Source organism: Taurulus bubalis (genome assembly GCF_910589615.1).
Source record: "Taurulus bubalis genome assembly, chromosome: 7".
In the NCBI taxonomy this organism is placed as follows: Eukaryota; Metazoa; Chordata; class Actinopteri; order Perciformes; family Cottidae; genus Taurulus; species Taurulus bubalis.
This window is the reverse complement of record NC_136595.1, coordinates 7,512,635-7,536,291: the sequence shown is the minus strand read 5'-3', so window position 1 is coordinate 7,536,291 and position 23,657 is coordinate 7,512,635. Positions and strand designations below refer to the sequence as shown.

Genomic DNA, 23,657 nt, shown 5'->3' with positions numbered 1-23,657 from the left:
TTTTTTCTTCTTTTTTTATATGTTTGAACTCCAATCACAAATTTAGCTGGTTTATAGATCATTTGAATCACGTAAATGGATGCAGTAGCTTGTTGTTGATGACCAGAACCAGTAAACTTAGCTTTCTGTGAAAAAACTGATTCATTTAGCTGAAAGGTATTAATCTATTTTATTAGCAATATACTTAGCATTACTCGATACAAACTACCAACATGTTATATATTCACATTTAGTTGCACTGATACTGAGACCTGACACTTCAGAGATACTATTTTGTTTCCTAAAAAGAGCACTTATTTTGTATTAATGTATTAATGACATTAATTCAAACAAATATGCAGATATATTATATTATAATAATACAATACCCCCTTCAATGTGAGAGTAGGCAGCCTGTATGTAACCTGAGAGGAGAAGGGGAAACGGGTCTGGCTGCTGACACTAAGAGAGCACTATACATTTGTCACTGGGCATGTATCAATACGCAGAATCTATAAGCACGTACAAATTGTTGGTCAAGTCAGAGTTGAAATGTGCACATTTCAATTGTGTGCTTCAGTTTACTTTTTTCGCTCTGTGCAACAATAACCACTTGGTGCCAGAGAGCTGTAAATACCATGAATCAGATCCTCATGGCATCAATAGAAGTTCAGACTTTTGCTAAGAGACAGAGGGAGCTCCTGAAATACGAAGATCCAGGTTTGTGATTGCAGCAGCAGGCCTCTCAACCGGCGCTCCATTCCCTCTCTCACACATGGACCACCTGGGTGATCTGTTTATGGAAGCCATCCCGGCTTCTGGCCCTGAGCACATTCAAGCTATTCATGCCTCTCTTGTTTAAAGAAAGTCAATTTATAAAGTCTCCTGCACAAGCAGTATGCAGATTAGAAACAGAGTGACTTGTCCAATCAGTCCAATGCTTTCAATCTGGACATGAAGCAGCTCGGTCCTACAACACAACCACCACGACATTAAAGACTTATTCCACTGTTTTGGATTAACATTGTTCCTTTGGTGGATTATAGGAGACATCTCCAAAGATTTGTTTTCCATGCTCCCAGAGGAGCATCATGTTAAAAAAAAAAAAAAGAAAAGTGAAGAAAAAAAAGAGGGGCAGGTATCACGTGTGTGTTTCGTGCGAGACCAAAGTGTTTCCACAGGTTAATTTGTAGGGAGCAGCTCCCGCTGTTGTCACGCACGGCACAGCACTTTGTTTTGCTCCTGCCGTGAAAAGTGTTTTTGAGCTAACCCAAACACGGTCTATAGTAACAGTGATATTATCTACCTGAGCACACGGGGCCCACCTGCGGGGCTCTGACACAGCGAGGGAGATGTTTTACCTCGTCTGCACGAATGGGCCCGGAGCAGAGGAGTGAGGCAGAGAGGGGGAAAGACAGGCGCGGAGGGGGGAGGAGGAGAGGGGGGGAGGGGGGGGGGGGGTTACGAGCTAACACGCATGATGCTGTTTGGGCAGGTTGAGCCTGCAGACTCACTGACTTTTCATCAGCTAGTTTTTTTACACCTTAACGGCCACACTGTAATTAATCAGATGTCTGGGTTCGATAGGCACGCAAAGGGCTGGGTTCAAGACCTTTTGTTTGGATAGATGCCTGGTCAGGTGTGTAGCTGTATAAATAGTAACTGCCTGTTTTCTCACAACGCCTTTCGGAGAAAGTTCTATTAGAGTGGTGTGGCAGCGACACATCTCCTGACAGGAATGCGCCAACAGAGCAGCAATTATGGTTTTCTTTTCTTTTTTTTGCATAATTGAAGATCCTTTGACCTCAGTGTAGCAGAGACCTTCACTGACACTCTGTGTCTTCTGAACCCTCAGTCATCAAGCAGGTGCTGCCATTTCTGCCTCTTAACCTTTTGTCCTCCCCTCCATCCACCTGGCTGTCCCAATGGCCAAACCGGTTTCTCTGGCATGCAGAGGGGAGTTAACCAATCTTATAGAATGTACATTCACGGGCCGGATCTATTTCCAAATTAAACAGGAGGGTTGGGGATTGTGCCAAAATTCACACCAAAAACGTTGGCTCAAACTGCTAAACATTGCCGGCTGACGCATGAGGGGCATTAATCCTAACTGATGATAAGCCTTTTTATATTAATCAACCAATCCCCTGAAGAAACTATATATAAGTATATTTGTCTGTTAATCCATTGTTGTCCAAAATTAAACAGTTGCGTAAACACATAACAAGAGCAATACTGCGCGTTTTAGACACCCCTGGTGTACGGAAGCACAGAAAAAGTAAGTTTTCCCATAGACAATGGTATGTGACTCACATTTGTAGCACTCCCACGTCTTGCATCGGCATGAATTACCAGTTGAATAATAGCTTGATGAAAGGATTAAGGTAGAAGTTAAATACGACTCCCAATATGCGATTTGGAAAGAAACATGCAACCACAGAGCTGAAGATTCTGTAGCGTGCGCCACTAACTGCGAGCAGAAGCAAAAGATTGCAGCATTTATTAAACTGATTGAAGAAACTGCAGCTTGAAATTTCTGGGTTATTTTGGGATGAATTCAGCAGCAAAAGGGCAGTTTCTTCCCATCTGAAACAACACATTTTGAATTTGCTACTGCTCTGATTCGTGCCGCTGGCTGGCTTCTTCTCCACGGCAAGAACAGTCGAGGCTGATGCAGTTTCTAGAGCCATCATTAAAAAAATGTCCCGTTGCAGCATTAATAAAGTGACTATCTATCCATCCATCATGCTAAAAATTATGGACAAAACAGGATTCCTCATGAACAAAAGTTGGATTAATTCAAACTGCTGGTCACAGCGTATAGTGCCTTTACATTATCCAGGAAAGTCCCGTGTTGCATGTCCTTGATTATTCTAGCATCTGATTCTCGTGCTGGGGGTTGCTGTGCAGCCATGCAGCTGCTGTTTGCTCCGGTGGATCAATGCAGGAGCAGAGGCAGGAAACATTATCGCCCAACAGCCAGCTGGAGGAGATTAGGCCTTTTTTTCCCCAATCAAACATCCGATCCTTAATGATAATAATTTACGAATTATCACCGGATCAATATCTAATAGCACTTACTACAAACAGTAGCATCTGCTCAGGAGACCAGGTATCTAATCAGCCCTGCAGTGAGCCATGTAAAGTCTACAGAGAACACATTTAACTCTACATCTTTGAAAAGAAATAGTTTGCCTATAGAGTTTCTGTATTTTGGGCTGGGGACCCACCAAGGGGTCACTCGATATGCAGTTTGAAATGTGGTAGATTTCTAATACGGCCTACTAGTATTTATTTATGTTTGTAGTTATGATTCGGTTAGAAAGCTATCATTTCTTAACAGTCTATTTGATATTTCTGAACGTAGAATTAAATAACTAAACTATTTAATCAACTTCACATGACAATTTGATGTCAACCACCAACATGAGCTTGTAGAAAAGAAAGGTTTGAGAAAATACAGGTACACGTTCAATACATTTCCAGTACAAGCAAAACCTCAAGTCACACGAAGGGAATTGGCTAATAGACTAATGTGCCTGTCTCATAAATGACAGCATCAATTTCTATGCTTCCCGACATGATTAAGTGCCAATCAAAGCTTTCCTGAAAGTTCAAATCTGGGTCAAATTAAAGGCTTTCTTCATTGATTTAGTATTGCACGTCTATAAAGCTTGTGGACTTGCGAGAGAATGAATCAAAGCGGAAGAGGTCGAACTAACGCAACTTCTCATCTACAAGGGTTAACTTTGGTAATTTCTCAACCTGGATCCGATTGACCCATCTTGTTGTGTCTAGAGTGACTCATGACAACAATTAAAAAATTTGGTTCAGTAATGAGGAAGAACTCTGCAGACAGTCGTTAAACGGGCTGCAGTGTAATTGGTTCGGGGAACTCCTCGCCGCCAACATGCGTCCATTAAAAGTGACAGAATCAGATCATTATTATAAGTGCCTGATAACATTATCTAACAGATCCTACAGAGATTTTTTTGTTACCTTTCACTCATTTGTGACAATAATAAAAAGACCCAATGAAGTGAAAGGTAAAGAAAAACTTAAAAGGAAGCAGGGAGTTTCAGGCCACCAGTGACATCACTTCCCCATAGCAGCCCTCTTAACGTCAGATACAAAGCTGGTTGAACATCAGAATAGTTTCCCTTTAAGAAAAGATATAATATTGCAATGTGTTTCACGAGCTGAATAATAATCTCTGTGACGGGTACACGGGTGGAGTACACTTTAATCCACCAAACTGTGGCTATTTGCATACAAAAAACCCTGTATTTTCTAATTAGAAAAGCTTATAAACCCCTTTGGAAAATCCTGAGAAAACTATATTTAGATCGAAATGTAAGTTATTAAGGCAAAAATGTGAAAAATGTAGAGCTTCACTTTCAGTCATAGTCATGCACTCTATAATGTGATGAATAACACACCAAAGTGTATGTATAAAAGAAGCTAAAAAGCCATACAGGCCTGTGATAGCCCCTTATAAAACCGTTAATTGTGGTAATACATAATCGTGAGAAAAATGGGATCTAAATATAACCGACACACTAATGTTGTCAATCAGCGAGATGTTTGTTGGGATTGTCTGTGGTATGACTCCATGGTAACTGTTCAAAATCTGTGCTATGTTTGCAGAAAAAGCCCTGGGGCTAGATGTTCCACCTCTCAATCAAAGGAATAAGAGGGGTGGTTAAGGTTCAGACGGTGCAAAAATAGCGCTACGGAGCGGTAGCTTGAGAGGCAGGCGAAGCATCTCGTGCAAACCACTATGCGTGAGTAGAGTGTTTGGATCCTATTTCAAGTTTAGACAGAACAGGGCTGTACGGCTGCCAGGTAAACAGTGCCGCACAGGTACTGATTTGGCCCAGTGTTTACGCTTACACAAAAACAGCCTACAGCACTGCTGAATGGAGGTAGGTCCTATCAGCTGCAGCGATAAAGCGAGGTGTCTATGGCTAAGATCAATCACTGCTTCATTTTTCTTCTTCATCCAACCCCTCAGCCTCCCATCCCTTCCCCTCCCTCCCAGCTCGGCGTGCGAGGGGACTCTAGCGTGTGAAGAGCTGAATTGGACGATAGCGGCAGATAGGGCAGGTTCTAAGCCTGTGTTGCCCGCATGACGGCGGTTCATTGACAGACACGCACTAACAGTTACACTTTACAGGCAGGATTAAGGGGTGCGTTCGAGTCTGCTTCTGTCTTGATGCCGATATGTTTTGAGTTTCTGTAGACTGCAGACCACCATCTGATCTCAAAGGCACCAGAGGTGTTCAGGAGATGGTGCACACGTATGCAATGTCAAGGATAAAAGCAGGCATGAATGTATGCAGATAGAGTCAACATCTGTTCATGCACACGCATATACTGTGTTCTGTACATGCAGGGGTAGAAAAATGCATAGAAGAAGTGAAAGGACGATCGAAAGGGGAAGCTCTTCCGTTGGGTTAGGATTCAGGTTTACCCTCAGGCGAAAAAGACCCGTAGGGAACTTTGTCTCACCAGAGGGCACTGGAGGTCTAGGGGGTGCATCAATATACTGAATTTGGTTAAACCAGAAGCCAACTTGGGGGCCAAAAAGGTCCCTTACGGAGCACAGAAGATCTTTTGCAGACAAGAGGTTCACTTTGGCCAATCAGAGCTGCGGCAGTTATACAGACATGTCCCGGTTCCAAAAACAACAACCTTTGCACGCGAGAAGCAAAATATGTTGCATGTATCAAGGCAATAAGATAGGAGGGGGCTGAAATTACATCACTACCTTTGAATGGGATTTCGGTACCGGAGGTGCCAGGCTGACTTTCACCTGTGACTCACCTGTATTTCACCTCTTTCCTTAATTACTTTAATTATACGCTTGTTGGCTCCGTTTATGTATCTATTTTTTTTCATCCTGTTGGTCTAGCAGAGTGTGAACACCTCAGGTGAAAATGAAGGAAAACCCAAAATAGCAACGTAAAGGCTGCCAACTGACTGCAGGATACGTTGCTTCATTTCATCAGATTTCTTTTATTAATCGCTGATACATAAGCAGCAGAGATTTACGCCCATCAAACCAGGCTTATGAAAAACTCACTGAGTCACTGCATGCACTGTATTGATGTCTCTGTGCGTATATCAGGTGTCCAACAATGCATGTTGTGCTCCATGCAGCCGTTGCCTGTGAGTCCATTCAATAGGGAAAGTTCTTGCGTTATGTATCAAAACAGCTTCGTGGGAACTTTTTGTTTGTCGCTCTCAAGTGTTCAGGTGTGCCTCTGATTACACGGATGAGACTCCCCCCACCACCATTTATCTTTGAAAACACAAAAGTATGATTCCACAGACGCGCAACAAAGCAGGCAGCGAACGCTTAGAGGGCCGCATTGTCGGGTAATGACAGTAATCACCGTTCAAAGAATAAACTAGATGGAATGTATTCGTCTTACTCCTCTGTTTAGCCGAAGCACATGCGCAATTCACACCCACACCTGAGCAGACACACAGCTGCAGACGAACATACACCCACACACACACACACACACACCCCTGTACCGCTGCCTACTGTGCAGAGTGCAGGAATGAGTGGAATTGATGTGGAATGTGGGATTTTTAGATTTGCTGTGAAGTAGACATGGCCGTACCTATACCTGTGTGCACAAATGAGGCCTGTCGACTATCAGCAGCCTCTGTCAGAGAAGAGATCTGCTGCAGGGAATCTTGGGAATGTCAGCTACGTGGTCTTCTTGCGGTTCCTCCCTGCTCTGCACACCCACAGCCCGCACTTTGTTTATACAAAGGCATGGGGGTTGGACACCCTTCACTCACAGAGAAGAAAGAAAACAAAGATGCTGTAGTCATCCAGAGATGCGCAGACAAGGGTTAGCGTGTGAGCACAGACCCGCCACAGAGGTGCGGCTATTTTTGGAGCTACAAAGGATTCACCCGATGAATTTACATTACTGGAATTCCACCCATGTCAGCACTTAAAAGAAACTTCTCTTGCTCAAAGTCGACACTTAAAATCTCACTAGGTGAGTTTAAACAACACGGTGCCAGTTTTGGGAGAGACAGATTAACAGGTTATATAAGCATGACACTTGCTGTTGAGCAGACTTGACATCTCTGACCTCGATGGCCTATCAATCAAAGCAGTTGTACTGCCTTAAATATATATATATATATATATATATATATATATATATATATATATATATATATATATATATATACATATATATGTATATATATATATATATATATATATATATATATATATATATATATATATATATATACATATATATATATATGTATATATATATATATATATATATATATATATATATATTTAACGTTCCATTTGACCCAGAAGGTAAAAGATGATCCTGACCTTCTCATATAATTTTTTTTAAACAAGCCCAAATATCCAGAGAGGAATGGCAACATGATATTTTACTGATCCCTTTGGGGAAATCGTTTTACCACCTCGGATTTCAAATTGCCATGTGTAAGATTAAAACTGAAAACAGGTGTGCTGCCTTTCACACCAAATCACTCCAGCACAGGTGCGTGTGTAGCCGCCTTGGCAGAGTACCTGAAATCAAATCCAGCCTCATCGCACTTCTGCAAAGAAGAAAAAATGCACGCAGGCACACCTACCACCATGGTGTAACTTTCTCAGTGTCGCACGGTGATAATGATAGCACGCACGACGTCGCTTTCCTCGGCTCTGGTTTTAGGCTCACAGCGGTCGGCCTCCTGAGTTTCAACGAAAACATTTTGGTTTCAAGTCTCCAGCTGCTGCAGCGATGTCACAGTGAGAGAAGGAAACTGTTTCCAGAATCTAAATTTGATCAGAGGATGTTTTTTACGACCTCTGGTTTCTTAGGCCACCCATCCACCCGTGAGCTTTACATCCTCGCTTATCCTCAACAAAATATAACTGTGTTCAAAACCTCCGCCAATCAACAGCTTTAAATCACAAGCTTATCAGTGGATGGAGTGTGGTTGTTGTAGATGGATCTGTTGGTGGTATGATTTAAAACCTACTTTAATTAAACAGACGATGTCAACAGATCCATCAAGACAACTGAGCAAACACCATCTGCTGATGAAGACCATGCGATATGGTCAAAAGCTAGGATCGAGTGTTTCAGTCATGTGTACGTACCTTAACATGCCTTAACATTTACAGAGGTCCACAGTAAACTAGCTGATTCAGATACACAATACATTCCAGCACACATAACTTTTCCATTTCAAATCTTGAGATGAACAGTGACAACCGACAGACTAACATTGCTTAAAAAAATAAATAGAAAATATGTGCTGTCTTTGGGCTTTTCATTGACAAGACTGGAAAAACAAACGGACTTCCAGTGCATGTAGATGTAATTGATCTACTTTCCTTCTGAATTACGTTGCTTTCCCACACTCACACCAACAGCAACACCAACAGCGATACGATGAGATCTGTAATCATACCCGTCATGTACACCTAAGGTGATAATTAGGCAATAAAATGAATAAACGTTGATACATAAACCGCTCTGGATGCCAAATATAGATCCATATCTCCGTGCTTAGTTTACAGCGACCTTATCTTATATCCTATGGCATCATTGTAAAACTCTGTCTTCCTCAGGGGTCTTTCCTGTGGTTTTTAATGAGCGTCATTCCCAAACTCCAATACAAGGCCACGATAAATCGTTTGGAACCTTGAGTAGAAGCACACACATGACTTTGTGAACAATGTTGAACTCACAGTAAGTCGTTCAGGTCCCTGCAAAGTCCCAGCAGCTGAGATAAGCGAAGCGGGGAGAAGACAGTTTAATGATTATTACTGGCCTGAGGCCAAGCTCATAACTCATGTTAACTCTTCAGCATCTTTCTGCACCATCAACTGGCTGAAAACTGTTGGCAGGAGAAGAGTTAGTGGGACAGACATTTGGTGTACAGGTTCAGGGATGTCAGTTTACGTAAAACCTGTTAGGGTATACGCTCCCTACACACATTTGCTTGTCGACTGAACATCTGCAGACAAATGTGACGTGGCATTGATTTATGACTCATACATTAAAGAGTAACTTCACCCCCGGGTCCGCACCTAAGTCCACCTGATGTGTCCACCTGATGTGCGAGGGGCTAGGCGATGAAACCATGCCCACATTTGACGTAAGTCTCGACGCAGCTGCAATAAATATCAGGAAAACATGATGACAGCTAGCTGTAAAGTCATATATGTAGTTATCATTTAGTTTGTAGCTTTTAAAATCATGTTTTAGTGTGCACTCAGGAAGATTTAATACAATGTACTCACAATGTGTGGCATTGTAGGTATAGGTCCAGTGACTAGACCTATACTGTCTGTGTGTATGATACTTCCACCAGGAGGCGCCAACATTGGAAATTATCTCAAGACATTAATTGATATTTGTAATGTATTAGTTTTGAGCTTTTAAGCATAATGATGTGAAATTGATCCACATATTACAGTACAAACCATGTGTAAATTCAACACAAATAAACGGAGACTCTCTGCTTGTTGGTTGGAGTTATTGCAGGGCAGTTTATAACCAGTCGTACCGAACAAAACTGGCAACTTGTTGGAACAAGAAGTCTCAGTTCATGGTGATTTGTGTCTTGGTTACTAACTGCACAACAAGCCAGAGGGGACACGCAGAGGTCGTCCGTGTCAGTAGACCTGCAGCCTCAGCAGGAAAATAACCACCAGCCTCCACTGCAGTGAGGAATACTAGGACCAGAAAATATCTTTTTCCGGCCCTGGCTCTCTTCAAAAGTATGAGACATGGACTGAATTCAAGTAAATGCTACATGACCCTGGTAATTGTGCAAAAAGAAATATTATAAATGATTATGAGGACTCAACCAATGTGTTTTGTAACTGTACATTCTGAAATAGGCTGTGATCTATTTCTGAAAACCAAATAAGCCGTATACTTGCAGTACATTAAACAATAGAACAGTATTGTCGTTAGTCATTGTGCTTGAGGTGGATCTCATCCAACTCCATCTCCGGTTCGTCCGCGTTACTTCCCCGTTCCAGCGGAGCGCGGAGGTAACAGCTTCAAGTGAACGTGTAACAGCCTCCATGTAGTGCACTCTATTCTTTCTGCGTGTTTTTCGTATATGTTTTTCATAAAAAGGAAGTAAAGAGGAGAAATGTGCATCCGGATCAGGAAAAAAAGAATGCATTTTGGACTAGTTGTTTTAATCCAGACAGAAAAGGGGCAACTGATACAACTTTGTGTTGATTAATAATCCCGCAAATTAAGTGTATGTCATAAGAACAACATGTGTCAACTGTAGCCTGCAGAATACATTGTTTTTTGTTTTTATTTTGGACAGACCGCCTCGGTGGCGTCTCAGACTAATTATTTTTCATACCTGCCCTCTCTCGCTTCACCCCCTCCGTTTTTTCCCCTTCTTCCCTGGCGTGTCACGGTAGCGTCCAATTGTAAACACACACATTAAATCACTCAATCGCTTCAATGGATACGGGCTTGAAACCCCGCCTGTGGGCCGTCCCTTTGCGAGGCATTATATTATACCAGGACGTGTCTCCGGAGACAGATCTGTATTCTGCTGCTCCTGACTCAGGCTCAGGTTGCCCCCAGCGCTTCAGACGAGCCTCTACAACACACACACACACCCACACACACACACTCACACACACGCGCGCAGAGAGAGAGAGTGTCAGGACTGCTACACCTGCTCCGCTGCTCTGAGTTCATCCTTTTTTTTTCTGGGGAAAATGAAACTTGAAGTTTTCTCGGCGCACCACTTCGCGCAAAAGCCGCTGGAGTTGCGCATGGACGCAGAGAGGGGAGTCCCGTCCCCTCTATCCGGGGACGAGTTGGGGTCGGACGGCGACTGCGTGGCCAACAGCCCGGCACCTGTTACCCAGATCGGCGAAGGCAGCAAAGGGAAGCCCTACACCCGCAGACCCAAACCCCCTTACTCCTACATCGCCCTCATCGCCATGGCCATCCGGGAGTCCGGCAGCGGCCGCCTCACTCTGGCAGAGATCAACGACTACCTGATGAAGAAGTTCCCGTTCTTCCGCGGCACCTACACCGGCTGGAGGAACTCGGTGCGCCACAACCTGTCACTCAACGACTGCTTCCTCAAAGTGTTGCGGGACCCGTCCCGGCCGTGGGGCAAGGACAACTACTGGATGCTCAACCCGCAGAGCGAGTACACCTTCGCGGACGGCGTGTTCCGCCGCCGGAGGAAGCGCATCGCCAAGCGGTCCGCCAAGGAGCGGGACAACCCGGACATCCTGAGCGAGGACACCCGGCTCCCGGCCCCGGAGGAGAGGGTGGGGGCCAAGTTCTCCAGCTCCTTCGCCATCGACAGCATCCTCAGCACGCCATTCAAACGGAGGGAGGAGAGCCACGTCGATGTGGAGACCCACGCCCCCCGGCTCTACTGGTCCCCAGGGACCCACATACTGCCGTACACTCTGGGCTACCCGGCACAGCACGCGTACCCGTCAGAGGGCGCGTACAGCCGCACGGAGCCCAGCAGGGATGCGCTCACGTACCTCCAGCAGACAGCACCGGGCATGGCGGCTCCTGAGGCCGCGCTGCACGCGCTCAAGATGCCCAGCAAGGCGCGAGGTTTCCATATAGACTTCTTGCTGTCATAAAGCTACCCGGACTGTTGTCAGACTTGTATGTTTTGACCCATGATGTGCACTTTTGTGGGCGCTCCTAGCTTCCAGTGCTTTAGCTGTTAAACTGTGTGGGACTCTGTGTGTGTGTGTGTGTGTGTGTGTGTGTGTGTGTGTGTGTGTGTGTGTGTGTGTGTGTGTGTGTGTGTGTGTGTGTGTGTGTGTGTGTGTGTACTGTAAGTTATTTTGCAGTGAAAAAAAAAAGTCGAGCATGTGTTGACAACTGTTTGGTGACTTGCAAAAAGTTGCTGTCATCGCGGGACGATCCACTGCCCGCGCGCGTGTGTGTGTGTGTGTGTGTGTGTGTGTGTGTGTGTGTGTGTGTGTGTGTGTGTGTGTGCGTGCGTGCGTGCGTGCGTGCGTGCGTGTGCATGAGTGTATCCATGGTTCATTGGTCATTTCCACTGTATGACGGCAACTAAGCGCCATGTTGAAATATAATAATATTAATCTATTTATATTGTCATGTTTTGTATATGACCTGCTGTATAAAATAGGCTTGTTGTTGTGTATATATGTCAAATTGTTGACTGAGCCACGGTGAGAGTCGCGTGGCTGCACTAGAAACGCATGGAAATGCCTGATGTTTTCTTAAGATTGATTCATGCATGCCTGGTATTTTCATGAATAAAAACGTGACACAATGGGACCCTGATGTTCAATGAGTTGTTCATTATGCAGACATGAAAGGGAGAGGGTTGGAGATCAGAAGCAGGTGAACAGATCAGTGGGGGCGGCACACCTGTTCAACAGGAGAGGGCTGGTATGCTGCACAGGGAAACCATGGGGCAGGGCATAGTTGGTTTCATAATCTGTTGAAAAGTAACTTAAATCATAATCTTTAAAGTGAAAATAAAGCCCATACTGCCTCTCCCTCAGAACGCATATTAAAATGCGTATTAAAATACAAAAATTAAAAAGTCAGTCTATTGCAATCAAGGCAACAACCAAGCAAGCCACTAAAATAACAGATCAAATAATAAAGATTAAACATAAAAATGGTATGGTTCCAATTAATGCACATGCATGAGTCCATGGGACCAGCTCAGATGGACTGAATAGATACCCCAAAAAACACATCCTGTCACATATAAAATTACATTTCAAACAAATAACTTATTCTAAGGCGCTATAAATAAAATCTTCTACAAAAAAAGATTGACTTTCTAAAAAATATATAGTTATCTACCCTGAAGTACTCATCATAAATACACGTTAAAATAAAAGTATGTTGTTATTGATATTCCGGCTAATCCACTTATTGTTTACTAAACAATATTAACATGTGTTGTGCAATCGTTTATACGTCGTAATCAGTGGTTTCTCACATACTTATGATAAACAAGAGACACAACAAATATTAAAAATGTTCACACTTTCATTCCAACAAAGCCCCACTTTATTTGATAAAGCTGAGAAACGTGCTGTATGTACACGACTCTATGTAAATAAATACAGTGTACTACATTTTTCATCAAAACACCACTTTCAGTTTGGATTATTTATACTTACGTTGTCTATTTGTATTTCATATGTTCGGATATATACTCATACACATTATTATTCTCCGTGATGGTCACACCCACTGCCGGCTGTTTACTGCTCGTGTCCTGAGGAGGCTGTAGTTGCTCTCCGCGGTCCTGAAACAGACCCCAGGTCCAGTCATCGGCCTCTGGTCCAGTCATGAGCCATTCAGGTAAAATCTTAGATATGGTTCATAAAATAATTCGACTAAATTCAATATAAAGCCGAGAAAACCGTTGTTGTCTTCGACACAAGTTCATCGAAAAAGAAACGTTCAGTCTCAGTTTTCCTAAAAACATATGGCTACTAAATAATAAGGTAATGCTATATGCATTTAAAAAATATGAAAAATGAAAGGACAAAAAATGAAACTTGAACAAATACGGATTCTTATATATTCTTTGCAATTTAATGAAGCGAGAACACTTGAATTATTATTCAAAATGACAGATCGCGCATATATATATATATATATATATATATATATATATATATATATATATATATATATATATATATATATATATATATATAATATATATATATATACGTAAAATATATCAAATGACTATAACTTCAAGTAATTTGTCAAATTGTGTGAGTTTGATGTTGGCGTTTTGGACATGAACTCTTCCGGTGCCGGTGGATGAGTCCAAACGAATATGCACTTTTCAACACTAAATATCCTGTAATTTAGTTTTTGTTTGTCATCTTAACATTTGAACATGTTTTAAAAACACCTTTATAATAAATATACACTGATCGGGCACGCGCTCTCCATCTCATGTGCCCCTGCAGATCGCTGCGCACACACACACACACACATACACATACACACACACACACACACACACACACACACACACACATTGAGGCTTTAACACCAGAAGCCGAGGTCCTCGTTCATAGCCAACCGAGCGGGCTGACAGGTGACAGGTGAGACCTGCTCCTGTTTGCAGGGACAATGCTGCAACCTGCAGGTGAAACGCCGGAACAGCATATATACCTGTGTGCGTGGGGGGGTCACGTGGCTCCAAAGCGCTCCGTGTCCCCTCATGGTGCGCATCCTTGTTGTCATCACGCGCATCCTTCATATGTGTACACAGCCTTTCTATGCATGTATAGACTGGTGCGCGGCTCAAGCCGGTCCGCATCAGCAGGAGCAGGAACTCAACCTCTGGCTGCTGTGCTAGTAAGGCCCACAGTGTTATGAAACCAGACTTTAAGGCAGGCACAATGTTAGGAAGTCCAAACAGTCTGTCACTCCGGCAAACTGAACCGCGCCTGACCTCCCAGATTCCCGGAGAGCTCCAAAGCTGCGGCACCGCCACAGGAAACACAGACGACGCGGCCGAAATAATATTAGATTAGCATTAAAAGGAGCTGAACTCAGTGTCTGTTATTGTTTTATCAGATGAACCGCGTTTATTACGGGACTATATAATATATATGGAGAGTAAAACACATTTAAGACCACGCTAATTATTATTATGTATACACGTTGTTGTTTTTGTACTATTTGTGGAAAGCTTGTCTCTCAATATATATTTGTATTTTTATCAGAAATAGAGGATCCTTGTGGTTTTGTTTATTCCCATTTAAATGTATTTTATTTTATTTTTAATTGACCATTTCAGGTCATTTAAAAATAAAATACCTATTTCAAGGTTACCTGCAGTCAGACAAGCACGATAAAAAAAATCTCAACATCGTATATTTCCTTGGGGATGAACAATATTTTTCAGCCTAAACATGAAAACAAACAGAAGGCCTTATGGTGTCGGCCACAGGCTCGCAGGCCTCCAGCAGAGACAGCACTCCAAAGGCAAACTCCTATCAAAAACAACTCTGTAGAGCTTTCGTGGTGGCCGCCGATCACATCATATTTCCAAAAGGCTAAATTAGGAGCTCCTATAATCTTGGTGCGTAAAAGCCGCCGCAGCGCCGCGTCTTCAAAGCGCTCAGAACAAAGATTCCCTCCAAAGCCGAAGCATCCTGATCTCAGCGGGGGTCATAAGTTTTGATGTCGCAGGAAATTTCTGGGGCCGTTAAGCTGTGCGTGTGTGTGTGTGTGTGTGTGTGTGTGTGTGTGTGTGTGTGTGTGTGTGTGTGTGTGTGTGTGTGTGTGTGTGTGTGTGTGTGTGTGTGTGTCACGGTGGAAAGGAAAAATGATTTTATCCGCATATCCTTTGTTGTGCAAAGTGCAAAGGTTATTGTTGCTGCTTGTTGTTTGGGAAACCCTCCAGGCTATATCTAAACTTAAAAAAGGTCGTGTCGGCAAAACACGTGCACAGACACAGGTTTGAGTGTGTGAAATCAAATGTAAAAAAAGTGGAACTATGGTTGTTTTTTTTGCCTGCAAAGTTTCCATTGTTGTGATTTCATTTCTTAATATCAATATCTTGGTCCCGTGAGAAAGAAAAGAAGCAATCAAACGTAAAACTAGGCTGAAATATTATATATTCACGACAATATATTCATGACAATAAACAACACAACCCCCTCCCAAAAAAAACTCAGTTTAGTGACATCCACAGAACGTGATGCTTTCTTCTTTTCTTCAACGCTACCTCCGCTCCGTCGCAACACGGATGTTGATACTACCTTTATGAGATATATAACTCCATCATGTCGGACAAATCTGTATGTGATGTCTCCATAGGGGAGGAAACTGTCGACGCCCGCGCGCCTAATTTCGCTTTTCTCTCTCTAATGAACGCGGGGCCCATGGGACCGGCTCTGGCCCGGGGCGGTAAGCTGACACTGGCGCGCTGTGTGTGGTATCCAGGGCCGGGCTTGATGGAAAAAGCCTGCTTCCACTCATGTCAAAGTCATTTACTCAGAGCAAACCCCCCGCTTACACACGCACGGCAAAGACCACCACCTCTCCATCTCTCACACTCCTCGGCCCAGCCCGGCACTGCGACAGTTTGTTTTTGTTATCCTCTGGACCAGTTTGGGGAGGAAATTATGAGCAAAATAATACAAATACTACGAGATGGTGCGTTTTTTTTTATTGCGTTTGGGTATCATCAGCCGCAGATATAGGCACAAATGTGTTGTGTCGTCACGGCTTCAATTGCAAGTTGAACCTTTTTCTTTGCACATACTGTGGTGGTTTATTCGTGTCAGGAAAATGCATGATCTGTGGCTGAAATCACGGCTTCATCCATGCAGGACCAGAGAGGGTGGGAAAAACTGGTTCTGTATGTGTGCGTCTGGCGTGTGGCGCTGTTGATTGGGATGTTTAGGGGGGAGGTTTGATATATGACTTAATTGCATTTTTTGCAATTTGGACAGAGGCGGTGGGAGGGGGAGAAAGAGAGCGAGGAGAAAATGAGGAGCTTTAACACTGCTGAGAACGGTAAGTGGACTTGGGCCAGGTTTTGGAAAGAGCGTGGGGGGGGGAAGTGTGGGGGGTGGGGGGGCTCTATTCGTCACTGATTTCAGGGAGATTTGCAGGCGCAAGAGTGCGGATGAGGAGAAGGGGTCGGGGGGTGGAGGGGCTCTCGGAGAGGGAAGAAAGATTTATGCAATGATAGGTGGTCGAGCTTTGTTTGGCTGGACTGTTGCGCGCAATAGGTCGAGGGTTTTTTCGTGTTTCCTCCACTTGAGGGATTATTAAGGCTGTCGACGGCCACCCGGCGCGCCACGCAGCACCACTTAGCGCCGCTGTGACACCCAGTGGAGCCCCTGCGTCGAGCTAAAGCCCTGGACACTCAGTCTCTCCAGTAAATAACCAGCTCTCCCCCATCCCCACCCCCTCCCACCCTCCCTCTCTTTTCCTCTTCCTCTCTCTGTCAGTGCGTACTCGCCGTGCGTTCTGCATGCGTCAAGGAAGTACCGTGCGTAACGGGAGAGTCGTGCGTAACGGGAGGCAGATTTCACTCCATTTTGCACTGGGATTCTGAGGACCACTGGCGGCGTAACGCTCACTTGCAGAGGAACACTGACCGCCGGATCCCAATATATTTCTCCTTTAAAACGTCTCCCAGCGCGTGTTTTCGCCCTCCCTCTCCTTCAATCTACGCCAGTCGTATACGTCAGAGCTGACATGACGACCGAGACCCCTCAGCAGCAGCTGGACCCTCCGCCTCCTCTGAGATCCAGCCCGGCGTCCGGCTCCCTGCACCCCGCCATGCTGAGCCCACAAGCCGCCACGGAAAGTTCGTCCACCGCCATTAAAGGAAAGAAGACGACCTCCGGTTTACGGCGACCGGAAAAGCCTCCGTACTCCTACATCGCTCTCATCGTCATGGCGATACAGAGCTCCCCCACCAAGCGACTGACACTCAGTGAGATCTACCAGTTCCTCCAGGCTCGCTTCCCGTTCTTCCGGGGATCGTATCAGGGCTGGAAGAACTCCGTCCGGCACAATCTGTCGCTGAACGAGTGCTTCATCAAGCTGCCCAAAGGGCTGGGCCGGCCGGGGAAAGGCCACTACTGGACCATCGACCCGGGCAGCGAGTTCATGTTTGAGGAAGGCTCGTTTCGTCGCAGACCCAGAGGCTTCAGGAGGAAATGTCAAGCTCTGAAGCCCATGTACCGGATGATGAACGGCATCGGCTTCGGCGCCTCCATCCTCCCGCAGAGTTTTGACTTCCAAGCTCCATCCGCCGCTCTCTCCTGCCACGGCAACAGCTACAACTTGGACATGATGAGCAATTCAATGGCCGGGGGTTACGACGGGCTGAGCGGCGGCCACCACGTGCCCCACATGTCTCCGAGCCCCGGTTCCACGTACATGGCGAGCTGTCCCGTGCCATCGAACGGGGAGTACGGACCGGACAGCAGCAGCAGCCCCGTCCCGTCCTCTCCGGCCATGGCCAGCGCGCTGGACGGCCACTCCCCGTACGCCAGTACGTCCGCGCACTGGGCGTCCTCCGGCGGGTCCCCCTACATCAAACAGCAGCCTCTCACCTCCAGCAGCCCCGCGTCCTCGGGCTTACACTCCGGCATGTCGCCTTATTCCCTGGAGCAGAGCTATCTTCACCAGAACGGCAGAGACAGCCACAGCACCGACATATCAGGTACCACCAGCTCACTGAGGCGCATATGGGGAGGAGGAACCCCGCCGAATATCATAGAAATTAATAACATAATATGATAAGAATCCAGCATGTCCACCTCATCTCAATCGGAGGCTAAAATAATCAACATTTCGTTTCAAAGTGCAGCAGAGGCCTGAGACCAGTTATGCATGTTTTGAAGAAGTGAAAACTCAAATTATATATTTAATAAGTATGACTGTTATTTAATATTTGGGATTGTCGTGTTTATTCGAAAGGAAAACACATGTACAATATGAGATTACACACCAGAAAAGTAATATTATTTTAATTGTTTTCATTATATTTGACCCCAAATTATTTCCGTTTTAACAAGGTCACAGTCGTCAGAGACAAAATAATTAAGGAATTGTTAAACGCGTTGTATTGCATATTAAAGTTACATTTAATGATGACTGAATAATAAAACCTCATGAGCTTGATCCACTAAATGCATAATGTCTCTGAGGCCAATAAATAAATAAAATCCAGATTCTAAGGGCTAATGTGTCACATGTCCCTTGAATCCACAATCTGCGCCCGTGCTAATAAACAGATTAAGATCAACATCTATTTGTGTGATCGCCTTCGTAATGCACCTCCCCAGTTCACGTTCATTTGCTTTAGCATAACACACCGAGGGTTTACTTAAGTCAGGGGATTTGGCCGAGGCGAGTTACCCACGCTGGAGCCCAAAGGGTCCCAGAGGTTAACCAAACAAAAGGGTCTGCAGGTCGGACCACACCAGCGGAGGATTTCATCCAGCGCGTCTCCACGAGAGACGACGGGCCTTGTTAAACTTTACGCGGCGGCTTAATTGAGGCTGCGCGGGTTGGACTGCGCAGTGCAGGCCGGGGACTGTCCTGACAGGCAGAGAGGCTCGTGTGTTGTCTGTGGAAACGGGCGCAGGGCAGCGCGCTGTGGCCCGGAGGATAAAGCCTGCTGTCTTCCCCTGAAAAACACAGTCACATCTGGAGTCCTTATGACCTTGACGAAGCCGCAGCCTCCCTATTTATTTTTTCTCTTTCTGGAAATAGAGGCTCACTTACTGACACGAAATGACGGCCTCGTTTAAATTTGGTTGCAGGTTTGGGGGGAAATACCCACAAAGATTACTGTTTTTAGTTAGAAATCTAAATAAAAGCATTCAATTGATAATAAATAAATTAAAAAATAGCTAAAGGAAGGTGCAATGCGTTTAATTAAGAGCACAACTAATTGGACATGATTGGGCTGTCACCTTGAGGAAGGCTAACACATATATATTTTTAAATGTGTTATTTCTGCATTTGCAATTTCTACAACTGCAAATGAATCTGTAAAAAATGTGGGTCAACAGGGGGATTGCTTATCTTTTTATAAACAATAATTATTTATGTAAAACAAGGCCTTATCCGTCTGCACCAGTCAATTGTGTTCCTTTTATTAGCACATATGAACGTGAATACACATTTTATGGTCTATGAAACGGCTCAGAATAAACTATTTTGTTTCGAAGATGAAACATTCATTTCTGTTCACGACGAACCCTAATTTAACCCCCAAACACACTTTTTTTTCGTGCAGAATAATTTCGCAAAAAAACGTGATTGAAGATGCTGAACATAAAACTCTGAATATTAACATCTGCGCCTCTCCATGTGTGTCTCCTGTCTCCTCTCCAGTGGGGATTCCACGCTACCAGAGCCATTCCTCGGTGTGCGACAGGAAAGATTTCGTGTTAAACTTCAACGGCATCTCGTCCTTCCACCCCTCGGCCGGCGGATCCTACTACCACCATCACCACCACCACCACCCGCAGAGCGTCTGTCAGGACATCAAGCCGTGCGTGATGTGAGCGGCCGTGCACGCGCGCGCGCGCGCGACGGTCCCAGTGAAACTGCAGCTCCGTCACGAGATGAACCAACACGCGGACATTTTGGATGTATCGTGGCGTCCGCGTTCACATGTTTGCCTCCAACATGCAGCCGACGTAGCTTTCTTGGTTGGACTTGAGAAAACTATGCATTGAAGGAAATGAATGAAGAAACCACAGATGCCTTTTAAAAAAAAAAAAAAAAAAAAAAAAAACACTCAGCCAATATGAACCCTGACAAGCGTTTTCTTCTTCAAAAGAAGCTTCAGAAACACTTTTAATGTGTTTGCTCTTGTAACACGTGCAAACTAATTATATTCTATGTAACTATGTTCTATCCTATTAGAGTAACTACACTTTGCACTTATTGTATAACCCTTTGCCAACTTTTTGTCCTGTAAAAGGTTTCAATAAAGCTGATATATATTTTAGGCTACATTCCTGCAGATTTCTGTCTTCTCATGCACATTCACGTGGAAAGCTTCCTGACTTTGCATTAAAGGGGCGTGCTGTGGAGCTTGCATGGAGCATAAACATAATTCCATATTGCATATTGCTTTCTGGCCGTTTACACATTCCCAGTTATTGTCATCATGGTGGAAAGACCATTCCCTCAATATATACGTGAACTTTAACAGAGTATTTAAACTACTGCTGCTTTATATTTGTACTAATTTATTTGGCAGCTTTTAATATGCAGAATAATAATTAACATGCCAAATATGTGATCAGTTTATAATATTTAAAGCATGAATATTTAAACATATATCACTTGCAAACAGCTATAACATTAACATTATTCTGACATGTTGACGCATCAGTTATTATAGTAAAATAAGACTATATGCACTGCATTACTTTTACTTTTGACACTTAGTTGTTGTTAATACTTCTTACTTTGTAAATACGGGATATAATAACTTGTATTTTGTAGTATTGCTACTTTTACTCAAGTAAAGGATTATTTCTTCCACCACTGATGGTCAGGTTTTAAATTAGTAGTATTCTCTATAATCAGTGACATTCAATAACAAAGGTGACAATATTGTACAACAAATACCTTCCACAAAAATGTCTATTTTGAACTTGTTTTTCAGTCAAAGAAACCTTTTAGCCTTCAATCAATAACGCTCGTTTCCACAGTGCTTTAAAAGTGAAGTCTCTGTTTTTCAGTAGATCCTGTTTTGGTTTGTGATCACAGTGGTGGAAGTTCAGATCCTTTACTCAATTAATTAAAGTAGCACTGTTTACAAATAAAGTTTCACCTTTTATTCCTGTAACTTCCCTTCCAGGAAAAATATCACTTTTTGTGTTGTGAAAATACAGCAGTATTCCAGAAAATTGTACTTTTATACGTTTTATACATCAGAATGGCCTGATGATTATACACTTGACTGGACTTATTTATTAACATGCACACAGATTTTGAACGTGTGCAGTCAAAGTGGAGTCGTGTATGTCATGTTGGGCAGTTTAAAACAATGAATCAGGTTATCTTGTCATTTATTTTGTACGTAAAACCATAATATAAAAAGCAACAGCTGTCAAATCAATGAAGAAAAGTTGAGTTATTAAGTATCATACAATATAAATACTCAAGTAAAGAACATGCTGCTCAGAATGTTGCTTAAGTACAGTGCTTGAGTAAATGTAACTTATTTACCACTGTTTATAAATCGGGGTATTTGGAAACAGGATTACTTTAAAGCAATGTGGAGAGATGAGAACCACTCTGATCATTTAAACTTAGAGCGCTGATATGAGGAGAGAGGCTCAAAAGATTCAAAGTAATATTACATTGTAAAAAAGGAAGAAGTGACTTCTTAAAATCTGATTTTTCCCAGTTTGAATATTTCCACATTCTGCATGTTTCACAGCCACCTCCAGCCTGTCTAAAACAGCTGAAAGTCTTTTGCATCTTGAGGATTGCTCCTTTCCATGTGGACATCCAGAGTTGCCAGAATTTCAAGACGCCATATAAACAAAGCCACGACAGGGCCCGCGTCTATGGAAATGCAACAACTTGGTATTTTTAGAGTGCGGTAAACAGATCGGACTCTCAGAGCGCTGCCTCGTCACACAAACAGAGAGCAGACTGGTGCTGCTCCTCTAGTTGTTGTCTGCATGGCTTTTGGTCATGACTCAAATGCAGCATCCCCCATGACTAACATATGCACATAGACATTTGGAAGTGGCAGCTCCTTATAAGGCCACTGACATAATCACAGTTCCTTAAATCTGTGTCTTGAATGCAACGTCTCAGAAAATGTTTTCGCCAGGATGTTTAAGATCTGTTACCTCAGTGTTTATTTGATGTGTTAAAGCTCATCATGGGGTTTCTCTGGAGCACTACTTTGTCAATATGTTCAATATGCTCATGGAACTTAAAAGTCATTTTCTGGTTGAATAAATACAATTCCACCAGTTTTAACATTTCTAAGGTATCACAAATGAGAACCACGTGAGACAGTTATGTTTCCATGTTTTAACAAGGCCAACAAGCCACATGTGGACAAATCCTCATGGGGTCCAATGATTCAGAGAATAAGAAAATATCTGGCAGCAAATTACACTGGAGATCTGTAAACGTCATATCTTCATATCTGCTTATAAGCAAGCTTCAGATCCAGAATCAGTCAGAAAAACACAGTGGATTTTAAACACTTTGTGGTCCAAGACATATCTTGTGGGGTTGGGACCAGAGAGATGAAAGAACAGTCACATGTCAAAAAGATAAATGTCTTTGACTAGACAACAAAGTGCTCTCTAATTTCCTCAGTGCAGCCCTCCGTGATGAAAAGTCACACAAAGTGGACTTGCAGCTGCTGGAATTTCCATGACCAGATTGTTAAGGAGCTTTCAATGTGGTGGAGGACATCGCCACCTAGTGGCTGACGTCAACACAGAGATTTTACATTCAGTACTCTGAGAAAGCACAAACAAAATCAAATGAATATGTGCATATTATATTATATTATCGCAATAGATTTGCATGAAAATGTCTTCAGCAATGTGCATAGGCTTTAAACACAGATAGAGTTAAAAGCAACATTTGGGGCCCGGAGGAAAACGATGCAGGAGTTGATTGCAGTAGTTTATTCGCTGATAGAATAAAACCAGATAGAAGGATAGAATATTTTATGAAAAATGTATTTTGATGTACAAAAGACAGGAAGATTGAAGATCTGCAAACACTCTGAATAAATCTCAAGTAATCCTGAACACATGCACGTTAACAGATACAGGACATGGACCAATGCGCTGTAGGCAGAGAGAAGAGCAGACAACCCGACCGACTGCTATGTTCCTTGAAAAGAAAATTCAGACTTTTTCTGTTTTTCTCATGTCTGAAGCTGACGACATACACAGCCTTCGGCCTTTTGGCTAAACCAGACTAAGCAGGTCCCGACCTCTTTGTCTACTGGAAAAACACAAGTGATGTCTCATTTGAACTCTCGGTTAGATGGCAAACAAATGTAGAGTCACTGTTCCTTTAATATGGACCACGAGCTGCAGGGCAAAACCCACAATGCATCCACTGCTTTGTGCAAATTGAGCTCAATTA

General features: G+C 43.5%; 2 protein-coding genes across 2 annotated transcripts; both read left to right on the top strand.

Annotated features, from left to right (window-relative positions):
* Positions 1–10,676: 10,676 nt before the first annotated feature.
* On the top strand, positions 10,677–12,308 carry foxq1b (forkhead box Q1b). Its single transcript, XM_079220435.1, has one exon. It carries the CDS (start codon positions 10,745–10,747, stop codon positions 11,639–11,641), a length of 897 nt encoding a protein of 298 aa, XP_079076561.1. The 5' UTR covers positions 10,677–10,744; the 3' UTR covers positions 11,642–12,308.
* A 4,935-nt stretch (positions 12,309–17,243) lies between these two features.
* foxf2b (forkhead box F2b) lies at positions 17,244–20,074 on the top strand (the record flags this gene model as incomplete). The annotated part of the gene is made up of 2 exons (XM_079220434.1): positions 17,244–18,219; positions 19,902–20,074. The coding sequence occupies 2 exons, from the start codon at positions 17,244–17,246 to the stop codon at positions 20,072–20,074; spliced, it is 1,149 nt and encodes a 382-aa protein (XP_079076560.1).
* Positions 20,075–23,657: the final 3,583 nt, after the last annotated feature.